Here is a 15,750-nt window from a genome sequence, read left to right as displayed (position 1 = left end):
TGGGGTCGTTTTTCAACCCGCGGACATGAAAAACAACCTGCGGCAACAGTGTTAAAGCAGTCCAATTCTGCGGGAAAACCGCGGACTTGGCAACACTGGAAGAGGATAGCTTCGTTTAGCGCATCAAGAACCGGGTTGACCGGGTACTCGGTACCACCGGTACTTAAGAAAACCTGGTACCGTAACGTTTTCATTTTTTTAGTACCGACTTGGTACCGAAATACCGGGTCTTTTGACAACACTAATTGAGAGTGTAACGAATCACAAAAGAAAGCCCTGTATACATCTCCAGAGAGAAGCCTGTCATTTTCACCAAAGGTCCAGTTATGACATTTCGATTAAACATTACAAGGTCAAAATTGCTCACAATAAGATTAATAACATGCATTAAATAGATAAAGAATGAATTTGATTTTCATGCTGGGCCCAAAATGGTTGCGTAAGTAGGCAGCCCAGTAGATTTTAAGACACAGCCCAAGTGCCTATTGCCTTTGCTCCAACAGAGAGAGAGAGAGAGAGAGAGAGAGAGAAAGTTCTCTGGTTTATTTTACAGCCCAACATGTGATTCTCTGGATAAATATAGATCTTCACAACGCAGTAGATCTCAATGGAAGCAAAGCCACAAGACAACAAAATAGAAGCCCTGATGTATTGGATTACATAACAGCGGCAAACCAGCGATCATTGTGAGACACACGATAAGTGATTAATTATTTTAGACAGGTTTTTAAAAAACTGTACAGTTTGAGTTCAGTATTGGGCAATATCTAAAACACAGATAGTAAATCTGAATCACGAAAAAAATCATAACGAGGCCAAAGTGTATCACCCGCGTTTAACAATATGTTATTAAAACTAAGGTTGGGAATCAATAACCAGTTCTTTCGAATTATTCATTCAAAAACACCGGCAAAGAAGGTTTTAGTTCTCGATCCTTCCTTCGCCGGTATGGACAAAACACCGTGGATTCTTGTAACTACATCACAACTGAATCTATAGTGCGAAACATACAAAACAACCAGGAAATTCCAATTCAAGACCAAATGACTCTTAAGAATCAGGTATTTTTGTTGAATCAAACACATGGGCTGTGTACGAAATGACATACTTGCTTACTGCTTACTGTATTATGTTAATGCTATATTGCCCAACTGAACTCATTTCATAATTGATGAACTTTACACATTGGACAGAACTGAACCAACACTGAGCTGTCTTTAACTGAACAATGCTATTTTTGGCAGTTACACTAATTGGAAAAAGTGATATATTCTAGTTACACTAAGTGCAAATAACGATAAATTCTGTTTAGCCTACACTAAACAGCATTTTCTTTAGCAACAGGCATGTAAATAATAGTTAGGTGGCAGATATTTATACTCAGTGTTGGGAGTAACTAGTTACACGTAACGGCGTTATGTCATTTAATTACAAAATAAATGTAACTGTAATCAGTTACAGTTACTAAGAAAAAATGTGTAATTAAATTACAGTTACTTATGAAAATGTTAACGATTACAAAGGGGATTACATTTGAATATTTACACACATCCACATACAGATTTAATTGATTTCTTTCCCAAATTGCACTGACTACTCTGAGATATAGCTACGGCCCTATAATTAAAAAAAACACAGACTGGTTTGTAGAATCCAGTCATAAAAACGGAATTCCTATAGCCTAACGCGGACGGAATATAAACCATGGTAACCACAAATTAACCATGGTTTTTGCTACACTAACCATAGTTTAACCATGGCATTTGTAGTAAAATATAAATATAAATACAAATGGTACTCCATTTGCCAACCTAAGGATTTAAACCTTTTTTATGTGAGGTCCATACAAAAAATAGGGTTGTCCATGTTTCAGACTTTGTTGTGGGTGTATGAGTGTGAGATTTCCCGGCCTGAAGTTTTTTTCCCAGTCCGCCCTTCGTGGAAATTAATGGCGCAGACATGCGGTTTAATTTACTACAAGATTTGGTTTCAAAAACAGTATCAGTAAACTATTTCTTATGATTTTAAATCTGCATTGAACGTCAGAAGAATCTCAAAGTAAAAGGCGGTACTAAAGTCTGATTTTGTGGTGGATGTGTTCAAATTTGATCATCTTAATTCAAGTGATGAAGGATTTTGAAAGTCTGACAGTGTTGAGCACTACTGTAAGGTTAACCCTGCATGGTGTAAATGTTTGAAAATGATTAACAGTTGCAAATACACATTCATTAGAATTTTAGAAAAGTAATCAAAAAGTAATCAAAAGTAATCAGTTATATTACTTTAATAAAGTAATTGAAAAAGTTACACTACTATTATATTTTAAATAGGTAACTTGTAATCTGTAACCTATTACATTTCCAAAGTAACCTTCCCAACACTGTTTATAATTCAGTAATGTAGTACATTATAAAACAGTATGCAATAACATATTGAGTGTAAATTATCACATATAGAAATTTTAATAGATGAATGCAACTTCATTGTGACAAAAACCTACCTACAGCTAAGCATACCTAATAACACTGTATTATAATGAGGCATTTTATTTCCACTTTTCAAATATTAATTTTTATTGAAAATAAATGCCTTTCTGATCTGGTATGTAATGGGAAAAGAAGAAGCACGAGTTTGACAAAAGGCACAATAGAACTCGGGTCGACCGCGTCAAAAGCACACATCCCGTGTGTTTTACTCACTGCGCCACTGATACTAATACTACAGATAAACAGGTGTCTTTTGTAGTGCTGTTTATCGCAGCTAGGCTTTGGTGGGCGGAGTTAATGCAAAAAGCCTCTGTAAAAACACTTCATACTTGACAGCGGAATTGAATTCTGTTTGCATAATTAAAATATTATTTTTATTTATATATTATATTACTGCAATATTATTATTATTTCATATCTTTGAAACAATAGGGCCTAATGTGTAAAGTGCTACAGAGATAAAGGTGACGTCATTTAACTTGGTCGGAAATGTGCCATAGAGATTAAAGTACAATTTATGTCCTACTAACGACATCGTTTTTAGATACGCAGCGATAGTTTGTAGTTTACATGTATATACATACATATACAAGTGTTACATTTATAATTACTATTCCCCACCTCCAGTTCACTCACGCGTTTGAAGATGAAACGTCACATGGAGCGCGTTGCGTTCTGGGAAACAGTATCCCATGCAGTGTGTTCAGATGCATACATCAAATTTCAGCAAATGTAGCAGGTAATCCGGGCATTCCATGCATACAGAAAATTCACATGCTATTCACAGTATTCACATAGCATACTGCAATATAGTAGGAGTTGTATGGTAGTATGCCATTCCGAACACAGCTTCTGTACTGATTTCAGTGTACTTGAGTTATATTTAGCAGATTCTGGCAACTATAGTAGGCCAACCTGGTATTCCATGCATGCAGAAAATTTGTATACTATGCACAGCATACATACTGAATACCGCAGAAATAGTAAGAGTAGTATGATAGTATGGCATTTCGAACACAGTCATGCACAGCGACCAAAGTAACTTAGTTCGATTCCTGAAGAAAAAAAAAAACGACTCTTGGGAACCGGTTCTTTTTAGTGGATTAAAATATGCGGGATGGTCAGTGTAGTCGGATTACCGTCCAAATGATTCTTATGAGTCGGTTCATTAAAAAGGTAACGAATTTATTTCTTAATAGTTGTATCCGTTCTTTTGAAATCTAAAATGACCTTGTCATTTGACAACAGACTAACGTTACCGAGGGCAGTTGATGCAAGAAAAACGTAATCATTACCCAACATTTATTCCTCAGAAGTACAAAAATAATCCGTTATGGAACCGGAATCGCAACCACTCCTAATTAAAATCACACTTAAGGTGCAGCCGATGGCGTGATAGAGACGGTTTTGGTGTGTGTTGTGCCAACGAGTCTCGCTGTTTCACTGTTACATTTACAGATTCGACATCCACTCACCCTGCGCAAATCCCTGGCTTGTCAACGATCCGAAGAGGGCTAGTAATATTGTCACGAAGAAAAGCCTCCAAAACATGGTGTCTAGTTGGTTTATTCTCAGTCCTGGTTCGGGCGTTCAGGTCGAGCAGTCTGCAGTTTCACTCTAGTGCTGCTGTGGATGTTGCTGCGCTTCCTGCTTTCTGCATCACGTGACTGGGATCACAAATGTGGTTTAAAATCCTGGGACAAAAAACTGCTTTCCTGCAGGGGGCGCTTGGCGGCTCACAAACATAAATCTTCATTGAGCAGCAATCAAATGTCAGGACGTTGTGTGTTTGATTGAAGACATTTGTGTTTTTTAAACGTGTACCATTTAAAGGTATTAATTCCTAGGTCTGGTACTTGACATGCAAACAGAAATCCGCACCGACAGCTGCTATAAAAATAAGTTGAATAACAAACAGTCGTGATTGGCTCATCCTGGCAGACGCCGAGAAAGGTTACATGGACCACATGCTACTTTAACCGCTATCTAGGTGATATTTTACACGCAAGTAATGACACTGTGAAACATTAATAGCATATGAAATGAAAGCACACATTGAAAAGTTTAAATATAAAGAGTATTATTTATTTGGGCCGCTAAGCCCCGCCCCTTTTCAGACCTCGTTTCACATGACACTAGCCATTCCACTATCGTATGCCACGTGTTTGCCTGACACTTCCTCCCAATGTTGCCATGTATAAAAATAAAGCTCATCTGGCGAAATCATGCGTGCAATATGTGTTTGGCTTATTAATAATTTGTAGAGCAGCCGTTCCAACCACTATAGAGTACTTTTACCATATGAGCCTTTACTAGCCCTCCCAACAAAATGCCGGTGGGTAATTTGATAGGACATGCCCACAGGTCCATATCTCCTGAGTTTATTTTGCAACGCCATATAGGGTGCAAACACTCACTGGTTTTGAGACATAAGAGAGCTTTATACACAACTTTACCTGACTTTAGTTTTAAAAAGTCAGCATTTCTAGATACCATAACTTAACGCACCAAAACTCAGCCTACTTCAGATAGTTTATATGATATGCAAAATATGGTTATTCAAGCCATTCTGTTGTTTCAATTAATTCATTTATTTGTATTTTTTAAATTATATGACATAATTTTGGTATCTTTGGTACCTTTGTTGGCCCATATTGAGTGATAGGCAAGAAAAAAAGAAAATGTGAGAAACAGAAGCAGGCGAACGCCTCTGAAAATATTGAAGAGATTAATCCAAAATAATTCCTTGTCTTGTGTCAGTTTTACAATAATTTGTCTTCAAGCGCTCACGAATCAGTGCACTGAAACTATTAAAATAATCATTTTTGTTAAAGTATTTTACTATGCATTGACATTTCACCAGCAAGCAACAACTGCTGTAAAATCCCATACAAGTAATGATTAATATTTGTCAAAGCTATGTTAGTACAGAAGAAACAAAACTGTAGGCTATGAATTTTGTTTATAGAATTATAACATGACAGATATTGGATCATGAACTCTTGCTATGCTACCACCCAGTGGACGAGTTCATTAAAAAATGTGAATTTTCTGTTGATGTGAAACCAAGTGTTAAACCTTAGTGTCCAGGTAATTTTTTTTAATTAAAAACTGCTAATATTTACTGGACAAAAATATTCTGCACTTCGTTTTTGTGTTTACATTTCAAAATGCAAAAACAACACGTTGATATTTCAAAATTTTATGACGATTCTATAAATATAAGATAACAAAAGAGCAGGGCTAAACCGAAAAAGAATTATATAATAAAAACCGAAAAATAAATGTAATGTTTATCTTGAAAGTGTTATCATCTTGGATTAAGATGAAAATACACTGAAACATAGCATTTAGCAAGGCGTAATGGGTCTACATTTCACACCTCCTTATTTTATTGTTTTGCTCTATCAACCTTAAATCACCAGAGAGCACCATTGCAATAAATATTGAACCGCATTTTTGTTTTATAGGCCTAGATAATCTGTAGTCCAATCCAGTTGTATCATAGTTTCTATACCTTTACAACTGCTCAGCTAACTGGAAATCAGTATAAGTTTTTTAGGCCTGAAAAATGTTGACACAGCCTAAATCTTTGCACGTTAACTATTGTCTGCAATTAAACATGACCAAAGTCTAGAAACACCAGACGTGTCATTCTGTCAGCAGATGGCGCTGTATACTTTCACATCCAATTCACTCTCATACTGCATTTACTAGTCCAATCTTTCTAAATAGAGTGCTGCTCTGTCAGTGAATAGAGAGTAGCCTATAGATAATATCCAGCCTATCATGTTGCTTCACATGAGATTCATACCAAAATATGTATTACTACTGTTAAATATGCTAAATGTGAAGCATTTGTTTAAAGGTACAATATGTACGTTTTTGCCGCTAGAGGGCGCGTATTCAAAACAAACAAAGAAACAAAGTCGTAGTTTGATGACGCCGTGACTGGGTGTGGAATCATGGGAGTTGTCATCTTCATCCCCACAGCCGACGCAATCCGACAGGACTCAGGCAGAAATCATGTTCATGGATGAGCTAATGATTTATTAACATCGTAGTATGAAGCACGGTGAGGCGGAAAGCCGTTGAAGCGAAACGAGGCCGCTGAACGAGCGTGACACGGCTCGAAAGCAGCGGAGCTTTTATTATGCCACAGTCGACCGCTTCCGCTCCTTCCGGTCGTGCGTATGTGGGGTAAAGCAGCGCTGTTTTATCATACTAGATACGTTTGAAAGTTCTGTTATAATGCTACTCTGTGCGGTCGTCACCGGTCTAATAAAACACACAACATATTAAAGCGTCTTTGGTGTTTCCATGTTTTCTACAAAACAAAACCTGAAATCGAGGGTGTATGACGTCATTGGCAGGAGACACAATGACACTATGGACACGGTCCGTGTCACTAGTTAAAATTGCTTATTTCTCTGGATTTAAACATTCTTTGAAACATTTGGGATAATGTAAGTACACAAGTCAGCAAAATATATAACACTGTTCTAGTGGTTTTTGGATATTTTAATAAAAAAATATTACATATTGTGCCTTTAATTGTGTTGTAATATCCATATGCATATTTCATGTCTCTTACCATAAAGTATTTTCACAGAAAGAAGTTCATCCCTTGCTGCCTGCACCATGAAGCCTTTGTCTGAGGACCAATTTCTTTATTAATTTTAATCTTCAATCTTGTCATATATTTGTCAATAAAAGTAGAATGTACTTTTAGGCCATACAAATTTCGACAAATAGGCTTCACACCCATTTTTCCAATATTCCAAAATCCTCATTAGTAATTTTGAACTACCTATCTAAAAACCTGCTTAAAGCAGCCTAAGATGGTTTGCTGGTTTAAACTGGTTTAAAATGGTCTCCCATGCTGACCAAGCTTGCCAGCCTGGCCAAGCGGTCTTAAAAGTACACATTCCTTTTACATTGTTTTATGTTCATTAATAATATGTTTATGTTTTTCATTGTTTTATGTCCATTAATATGTTTATGTTTTAAGAGTATGCAAGTTCTCACAGACCGAAAAAGTTAAATTGCAAATGAATACGAGCTTTTTAATTTCACCTAGCGATTCTATCCACCAGAAATCGCGTTCGTCTGAGGTAGCCATAGCAACAGAAGCCTGCTCGAGCCGTTCGGATCGGTATGGGGTGTACATAAACATAATTGCTGTCATTATTTATTACGTTTAAAACTTATTACAGATTTTTAGATAACCTACATATAACAAGTTTATCACAAAAATAGTGGTTTGTTTAAAAATAGTTGACATTTGTTATTATGACAGTTGTCAATCAGTCCACATCGTATGTTCCATTTGATATTTAGCGCTGTCAAACGATTAATCGCATCCAAAATAAAAGTTTTTGTTTATATATGTGTGTGTACTGTGTATATTTATTATGTATATATAAATACAAACACATGCATGTATATATTTAAGAAAAATATGTTATGTTTATATATTAAATATATTGATGTATAATATAAAATATAAGAATATAAATGTATATACATGTAAATATAAAAAAAAAAAACCACTCTATGTGTGTGTATTTATATATACATTCTAAATATACACAGTACACATACATATATTATGTAAACAAAAACTTTTATTTTGGATGCGATTAATTGTTTGACAGCACTAAATTTACATTCACATCACTACTTATTTGACGACTTGTACCGACAAGCCAAGTCTGGTGGATCCCGCCCACTAACATCAAAATGTTAGAGAGAGAGAGAGAGAGAGAGAGAGAGAGTGAGTACCTCTGGCTGGGCTGCACACTGATAACTGAAGTATATCATCAGTGCAGCAGCTGTCTCAGAAGGAGGTAAAGCGATGTCTCATTGACTCAGGTGCGTAATGATCGAATTCCTGTGCAGATGTTTCCATTGTTGCTTGTATTCTTGGTAACTGCAGGTACAGACAGATGTGCGGCAATGTCAGTCAGTGAGAGTACAGGAGGCATTGCATTGTAATTATGGCTCATTTGTCACTGAGTGCAATCGATTAAGCCATTGATGCTTATAAATGCTGAATGGAAACGATAGAAGAAGCGTAGAAACGATTCTGAATGTATGGCATAAGACATTTGTCTTTGCTGTTACGCATCATACGGCACAATAGTTATTTTTTAGGATTCTGTTTTCTCTCTTTCCCTGAATTTAGACTTAGATTAAGATTTTAGTGAGATGAGCGCAATTTACTTCTGTCTGAAAACAAGTATATCTTGTATAGCCTATAGTCGCATTGGGTTTTAAGGGACACACAGTCTGTGGTTCTGTGTGCAAACACATTGCATCCAGTAGTTGTGCTTTGACTACAAAGGCACGTCTTATAGTTTCATTGACTGTCCGTCATCCGGCTGTCTGCGCTGTCCGCGGTGCTGAAATCGTCCCTGCAAGGACGTGAAAACGACGACCTCGCCAACAAAACTTGGGAATGATGCTCATTCTGACATCACATGTTTCTTCGACCAGTGAGTCTTTCGTTCGATAATTATATAGCATAGAATGAAAAATGACGTAAGTTTGTCTTCATAGTTCACAGAAAGCTTCTGAAGTGTCACCTAACAGAGACCGGCGCGTATTACGTATTTTGATTTGAACTTTGTGTTTTACGCTACGCGTCTCAAACTTTAATATAATATTCCTTTGTCTGCTACTAAAATTAGTTCGTAAATATACCGCTTATTCTTAATCTATGTAAATGAATGCCAAAAGGGTTATAAAGGGTGCTGTTGTTACAAACTGCCCCACTAGGTGAGCTCTAACAACAACCGAAAACATTTAAAATTTTGTGCACGTGTTGTGGTGATCAAATGTGCTTGTTCAAATAATTGTTATGCCACCCCACCCCATATCATTTAAAATAGTAGGCCTATAATTCAAAACTGCAACTGCATCAAACATTTGCTTAAAGCATAATAGTTACGGAACTATGCACTATCCCATTTTGTGCAATCTTTTGGGAAGAAATAAATGGGAAAGATTTACAACCCCTGGAAATAGTATTTCTAGTTTTAGACTGATGAAAAGCGTGTGGATTTATTTATCAGATGAAACGAAAACAGCTGATATACCACTTCCGTCATCAATCACACTTAAATTCTAAACCAAGCATAACCCATTTTATTTGTTCCATACATCTTTTATATGTTACTGAGTCTAATTACAACTGTAATCTCAGCATTTAGGCTGGTGGTCAGAGTGATTTCACCCATGTAGCTCATTTTTAATTGGGTAAATTGTTAGAACATCACTCCCCTACTTCATCGGTGTCAAACGATACGTTGCACTGACCTTTAATGGATGCATGCTTTTAAAACGCCTTTTTTTAATAATAAATGCACTTGTCTTCCCTAACTAACTCAGTGTTATGTTTTCTCAGCAGGTGTCAGGGCGCATTCATGTGGTCTCGCGTGCGCATCATGGTCCCTTAATTGAATCTGGGACTGCAGAGAAACGAGCACTGCTGGCACGAGCAGCTCGCAAGCTATGCCCGTCACACAATGTGGAACATGGCACGCTTGAAGATGCCCAGGGTCTCGTGCGGACACTTTCCACTTTTCCTGTGTCTGTTTCTACCGACACTCTCATCTCATGCGCTTGGGAACATATACAAGCGTTCGGCGGTCCAGCGAGCGGCGGCCCGGTCTGTCGCCCGCATGGATGGCGACGTGATCATCGGTGCGCTGTTCTCCGTGCACCACCAGCCGTCCGCCGAGCGTGTGGCCGAAAGAAAATGCGGAGACGTGAGGGAGCAGTACGGCATCCAGCGAGTGGAAGCGATGTTCTATACGCTGGACCGTATTAACGCCGACCAGAACCTACTGCCCAACATCAGCCTGGGCTGCGAGATCCGGGACTCGTGCTGGCACTCTTCTGTGGCGCTAGAGCAAAGCATCGAGTTCATCCGAGACTCCCTCATCTCAATTCGGGACGACAAAGACGGATCTAAGTGGTGCATCGACGGGACCCCTTCCAACCAGCCTCCTCCTAGCAAGAAGCCCATCGCTGGAGTCATAGGTCCGGGCTCCAGCTCGGTGGCCATCCAGGTGCAGAATCTCCTCCAGCTGTTTAACATCCCCCAGATCGCTTATTCGGCGACCAGCATAGACCTGAGCGACAAAACTCTCTTCAAATACTTCCTCCGTGTCGTGCCCTCTGACACGCTGCAGGCGCGCGCCATGCTCGACATTGTCAAACACTATAACTGGACTTACGTGTCTGCTGTTCACACGGAGGGTAAGTCACTGGCAGGAACCTGCCGTTCTCACTGTTCCTTTTGTTAAAAGTATGAGACCTTTAAACAACTTTTCTAAACGACGTAAATGCCATACAGGACTTATATATAGCCCATACAGTGTAACATATATATAGCCCATACAGTGTACCGTTATGTGCAATATTTGTGGGTCCAGTAGAAGAACATTGTTACAGCCCTTCCTGTCTGGTCAGCTGTGACAAGATTTCTAGTTTTTTTTTTTCAAACATGTAGATTAAAGCTAAAATACTTCTATCATTTAACATCCTTTAACATGATTGCAAATCAAGCCAGAAATTTGACTTATATACAGTATAAACAGTGTATAGACTAATATACAGAATCTTACAACTTCTGCTGTCACTTTAGGAGAGTGCTGGTATGACAGTGGATTTCACCACTGTAGCTCTTTTCTAATGGATTAGACTCCATGTTACAACACTCTCTAGTTTCCCTTACTTTGACTATAGGTTGACAAAATTAGATTAGGTTGTGTAAGTCTGACTTTAAATATAAAAGTGTGAACGTATAACACACAGGATTTAAGTGTTAACATTTTTAATTAAGTAAAAACAATTGGAAATTTTGTATTTGAAGATAATGAGTGCACCACTCTTTAAATGTACCTAAATGGTAATGCACTCCTATTAGAGTTGTTGTGCAAGTGGACCAAAGACCTTTTATTATTTGCATATGGAAGCATGCTTTAATGACTCAGTCAGTTTCTCCATACATAATGAGGGTAATAATGTATTCTCCCCTTCTCGCTCACAACACACATTTTTTTGTTGCTCCCTCCAGCACTGTTGTGTATATCACTTTCAATTCAGTTGGTGATTTGTTTATAAAATGTCCAGAGGTGGAAAGCTTGTCTGTTAAACCACACATTGTGATGATTTATGTCCTCATGGGCCACATCACTTTTTTTTTTGTGTGTGTTTTAATTCTGTTCCACTAGCTGATGGAATTGAAAGTAAATAAGGTCAAACATGCTTGGTTTATAAACTCTTTAGGTTACTGTCAGCATACTTCAGTCAATAAGACACAATGTAACTACTGCTAAGTTACAATTTTAGTAGTAATGCCCTCCTTTTCATCTACCTACTTCTAACAAGCATTTGTTAATAATCTGAATATCCTAAAGTAAAGGGACCTTTAGACAGATGTAAATAAGCAATATAATGCTAATTCTAAGTTCACTGCTCTGTTGGTTTGGTGATAAATAATTAGTAAGATGACTTTTCCATCTCAGAATTGACTCTGTAATGGTTTATCAGGCACGAACTGTGGACTCATAAACACAACATCAGCAACTGTCTCGGACATTTCTGCCTGTTGCTCATAGTAACAGCAGAGATCTTTGATTACATTAATTACCCAGCCAAATATAAACTCATCTGTCTGGTTTAGAGACATTTTAATAGCCATTTTTAAACAGGCACCAGTTTGAAACAAGCTTGATAATCTTTAAAAAAAAATACATAGAGTTCTATTGATGTAAATCCTGCTGAAAAGTCAAAAATAAAAGCTCAGTTGCTGCTTTTAACTGGTTTAAGCTGGTCATCCAGTGTGGTCTTCAGCTGGTTTGGCTGATCTCCCAGTGTGAGCAGCTAAAAAAAGTACCAAAAATCCCTCTAAAACCAGCCAAGTCGGCACACTAGTTAGTTATTACCAAAACAACAGAGCAGTGAACTTTGAGTATTAGATTAAAATGGTTTATTTAACACTCTACTTGTGGTACCTCTCATTTGTAGGACATTCGTATATATTTTAATTATTTTTGTTTCAAAGTAGGTTCACATACTCTAACAAAGACATGAAATGAATGGAAAAAGTTGAGTGTTCGGTATAATATTTTGATTTTGAAGTTCATTTGAGTTCAGTATCTTAACTCACAAGTCTGTTTTGTTTTTTGTTTTGTTTGTTTGTTTTCTCCACATAATTTTATGATTCTAAGCAGGAAGGCTAAAACAATTTCATAAAAAACATATATATATATATATATTATCAACCTTTTTAATTTTAGTTTAAGTTCATCAATATTCATTAATCATGAACATTTATGTAGTATTTTATGTCAGTTTTATTTTAATAACCAAACACATTTTTTAATAGTTTTAGTTTCAGTTTAGCTAGTTAACAATAACAACATTGCCATGTGTCCTTCTATACCAAATACATGGTTTAGAAAAAATAGGGTTTTAGGGCTTATAGAGAGAAAGAGAAAAAGGAAGCGACAAAGAATGAAACCTAAACCTGCAAAATACAGTTGTTCCAAACAACCTAAAAAAAGAGAGAAACAGAGCAAAAAGGAATTGTTAGAGAGCCACAGAACTGTGAATGTGCTCAAATTGTTACCCGCACACCCACACTACAGAGACTGACCTCCAGACAGTCATCAGTGACCACACACCTCTCATCTTTCCTGATTAGACAGCACTGTTCTTATCCTGAGCACAGTCAACAGCAGTGACCTCTGCTGCCTGCACAATAAGATGTAAATTTCGCCTGGCAGCCCAGGCGTAGGATGGAACGGAAGATGTTTTAAGTGTACCATTGTGAGCCTGCAGCTTTTGTACGGACCCGTTTCTGATTCATACAATATTTTGAAAAGGACACAGTGTGTTCAAGTGACCTATTATGGTAATTTGCAGAATTCTCAAGAGCACCACAAAGTATTATTGGTGTCCTACTTGTCTAGTTACAGTACAATGCCTGTGGAATATAATTAAAGGATAATGTTCAGTCAGCCGGTCCTTACCGCAAAATAAACCCAGACGGGGTGATCAGGTCTTGAATCACTCTGAAGGGATTCATTGCTTTGGCTACTTACATAATAAATAAACATGTGGTTGTGAAATATGAGAAGAAGAGGGATATGAGCTACTTAAAGGGGTAGTTCACCCAAAAATGAACATTCTGTCACCCTAATGTTGATGTTTTTGAAGAATGTTTCAACTGTTTTTGTCTATACAATTGAAATCAATGGGGTCCAAAACAGCATTTGACTTTCATTGTGTCCTGAAATTATGATGGTTTGGAATCACATGATGGCGAATAAACAATCTATGTAGAAAGTCTGTTGCTGTTTATCAGTTATTAAACAAGAATATTTGATTACTGAATGCTGTGATCAACCATTCAGAATCATGTATTCCAAAAAGGCATTTATATGAGATTTATATATTTGTTTTTTATTTTTTTATTATTTTGTGTTTTCATTCTAACTGTATGACGCCATTTCTATCCAGAATGGTGGTGACCATTTCTCCATTTCATGTTTTTCAGTTGCCTGTCTGCCTGTCATTTTGTGTCCTCCATAGTCAACTCTCATCCATTTCTTATCCTGGGCTGTGGCTGGTCTGACAGGTGTTGGATCAGTGGCGGTAATCCATCCTCCATTCTGTGTCTTTGATTAAAGCTGCACTAGTTTCATATGAGTTTTAGCTTATCCTTTATTAACCGTCCTACATTTTGTGTCTGAACACAGGTAACTATGGAGAGAGTGGCATGGAGGCCTTTAAGGAGTTGGCTGCAGAGGAGGGTCTATGTATCGCCCACTCTGATAAGATATACAGTAATGCTGGAGAAAAGCACTTTGACCGTCTGCTTAAGAAACTGCGGGAGCGTCTGCCCAAAGCCCGCGTGGTCCTCTGCTTTTGTGAAGGAATGACTGTCCGTGGCCTGCTGATGGCCATGCGGCGCCGTGGGGTTTCTGGAGAGTTCCAGCTAATTGGAAGGTAAGGCTGAAAACCGTTCCGTTTCAGGGCAGGAGAAACCACATCATTCACGATGCTTAGAAATAATTTGATCATGTTCAATCATGTCAGCGGAATAAATTGCAAGCTTTGGAAGAGACACAGAGGGCAAAAAAGTCAAAATAACACCCACACTGTCTTGCTCATGGTTATATCACAACTGAATCATCTTTGATGCTTTTGCATATTGTGTGCAAAATAAGCAAATGTGATTCTAATGCCGTGAATAATTATTAGTACATTTTACATGTTGCTTTAACTGCCTATGTATGTGTTTCATATTATGGCGAATGAAGAGCAGACATTGGAATGCTTGGAAATAAAATTGTTGCTACCGAATACGCAAGTTTCCAGGGAAACCAGATTAGATTAAATATGGACATTGTGAACAGAGGCGCTTTTCACACTTTTCACCACTAATGAATAATTTTTGATTCAGTAGCTGGCTCTCAAATCCCTGGAAATTGCCTCCTGCCTTTGTTTTATGTGGTGTGAGTGTTTGAGTTTATGTTTGGGTGCGTGTGCCAGAGAGGGTGGTCACTTGTTTTTACGTGACGTGACGTGACATGTGGCCAAGTATGGTGACCCATACTAGGAATTAGTGCTCTGCATTTATCCCATCCAAAGTGCACACACACAGCAGTGAACACACACACACCGTGAACACACGCCCGGAGCAGTGGGCAGCCATTTTTTTGCTGCGGTGCCCGGGGAGCAGTTGGGGGTTCGGTGCCTTGCTCAAGGGCACCTCAGTCGTAGTATTGAAGGTGGGAGAGAGCACTGTACATTCACTCCCCCCACCTACAAACCCTGCCGGTACGAGACTCGAACCCGCAACCTTTGGGTTATGAGTCCAACTCTCTAACCATTAGGCCACGACTTTAGATAGGGATGGAAAAATGCTGTGGGCTGGGTATTAAATATTCAATCTCACAGCCTCTCAGGACATGTTTCTGATGCCAAATAACCAGTAGGCAAGCAAAAGATGATCCTTGGTCCCCCACCAGTAAATGCATCATGCAATCACTTGTGAATGGAAATTAAGAATGTGCCATATGTTTAGGGCTGTAGCTATCGATTATTTTAGTAATCGAGTATTCTACCGATTATTCCATCGATTAATCGGATAAGAAGTCATTTTTCTTTATTAAAGAGCAATACTAAATATACAAGAGATAATAAGATAGATCTCTTAAAATAAACAACTAATTTGTTTTCTTTT

The 15,750-nt window shown here is 37.9% G+C and overlaps 2 protein-coding genes across 5 annotated transcripts in view; one reads left to right on the top strand and one right to left on the bottom strand.

The window, feature by feature from the left end:
* LOC107679485 (sialomucin core protein 24-like) overlaps positions 1–4,146 on the bottom strand; it is a 10,570-nt gene extending 6,424 nt beyond the window's left edge. The window contains exon 1 of the mRNA XM_016475041.1: positions 3,962–4,146. Coding sequence (XP_016330527.1) covers positions 3,962–4,037 — 76 coding nt within the window. The 5' untranslated portion in view covers positions 4,038–4,146. The remainder of the gene's footprint in view (positions 1–3,961) is intronic.
* Positions 4,147–8,284: 4,138 nt separating this feature from the next.
* LOC107679500 (metabotropic glutamate receptor 1-like) overlaps positions 8,285–15,750 on the top strand; it is a 31,658-nt gene continuing 24,192 nt past the window's right edge. For 2 of the 4 annotated variants that reach the window (XM_016475064.1, XM_016475067.1), the window contains exons 1-3: positions 8,285–8,360; positions 9,895–10,751; positions 14,261–14,510. In XM_016475064.1, coding sequence (XP_016330550.1) covers positions 10,016–10,751; positions 14,261–14,510 — 986 coding nt within the window. In that variant the 5' untranslated portion in view covers positions 8,285–8,360; positions 9,895–10,015. Of the gene's footprint in view, positions 8,361–8,961; positions 8,984–9,894; positions 10,752–14,260; positions 14,511–15,750 lie in introns of those variants that run through there. The other 2 variants (XM_016475065.1, XM_016475066.1) reach the window with 2 other exon arrangements.

The sequence above is a fragment of the Sinocyclocheilus anshuiensis genome, unplaced genomic scaffold (genome assembly GCF_001515605.1).
Source record: "Sinocyclocheilus anshuiensis isolate Anshui unplaced genomic scaffold, SAMN03320099.WGS_v1.1 scaffold212, whole genome shotgun sequence".
NCBI classification, from domain to species: domain Eukaryota; kingdom Metazoa; phylum Chordata; class Actinopteri; order Cypriniformes; family Cyprinidae; genus Sinocyclocheilus; species Sinocyclocheilus anshuiensis.
This window is presented reverse-complemented; position numbering and strand designations above follow the sequence as displayed.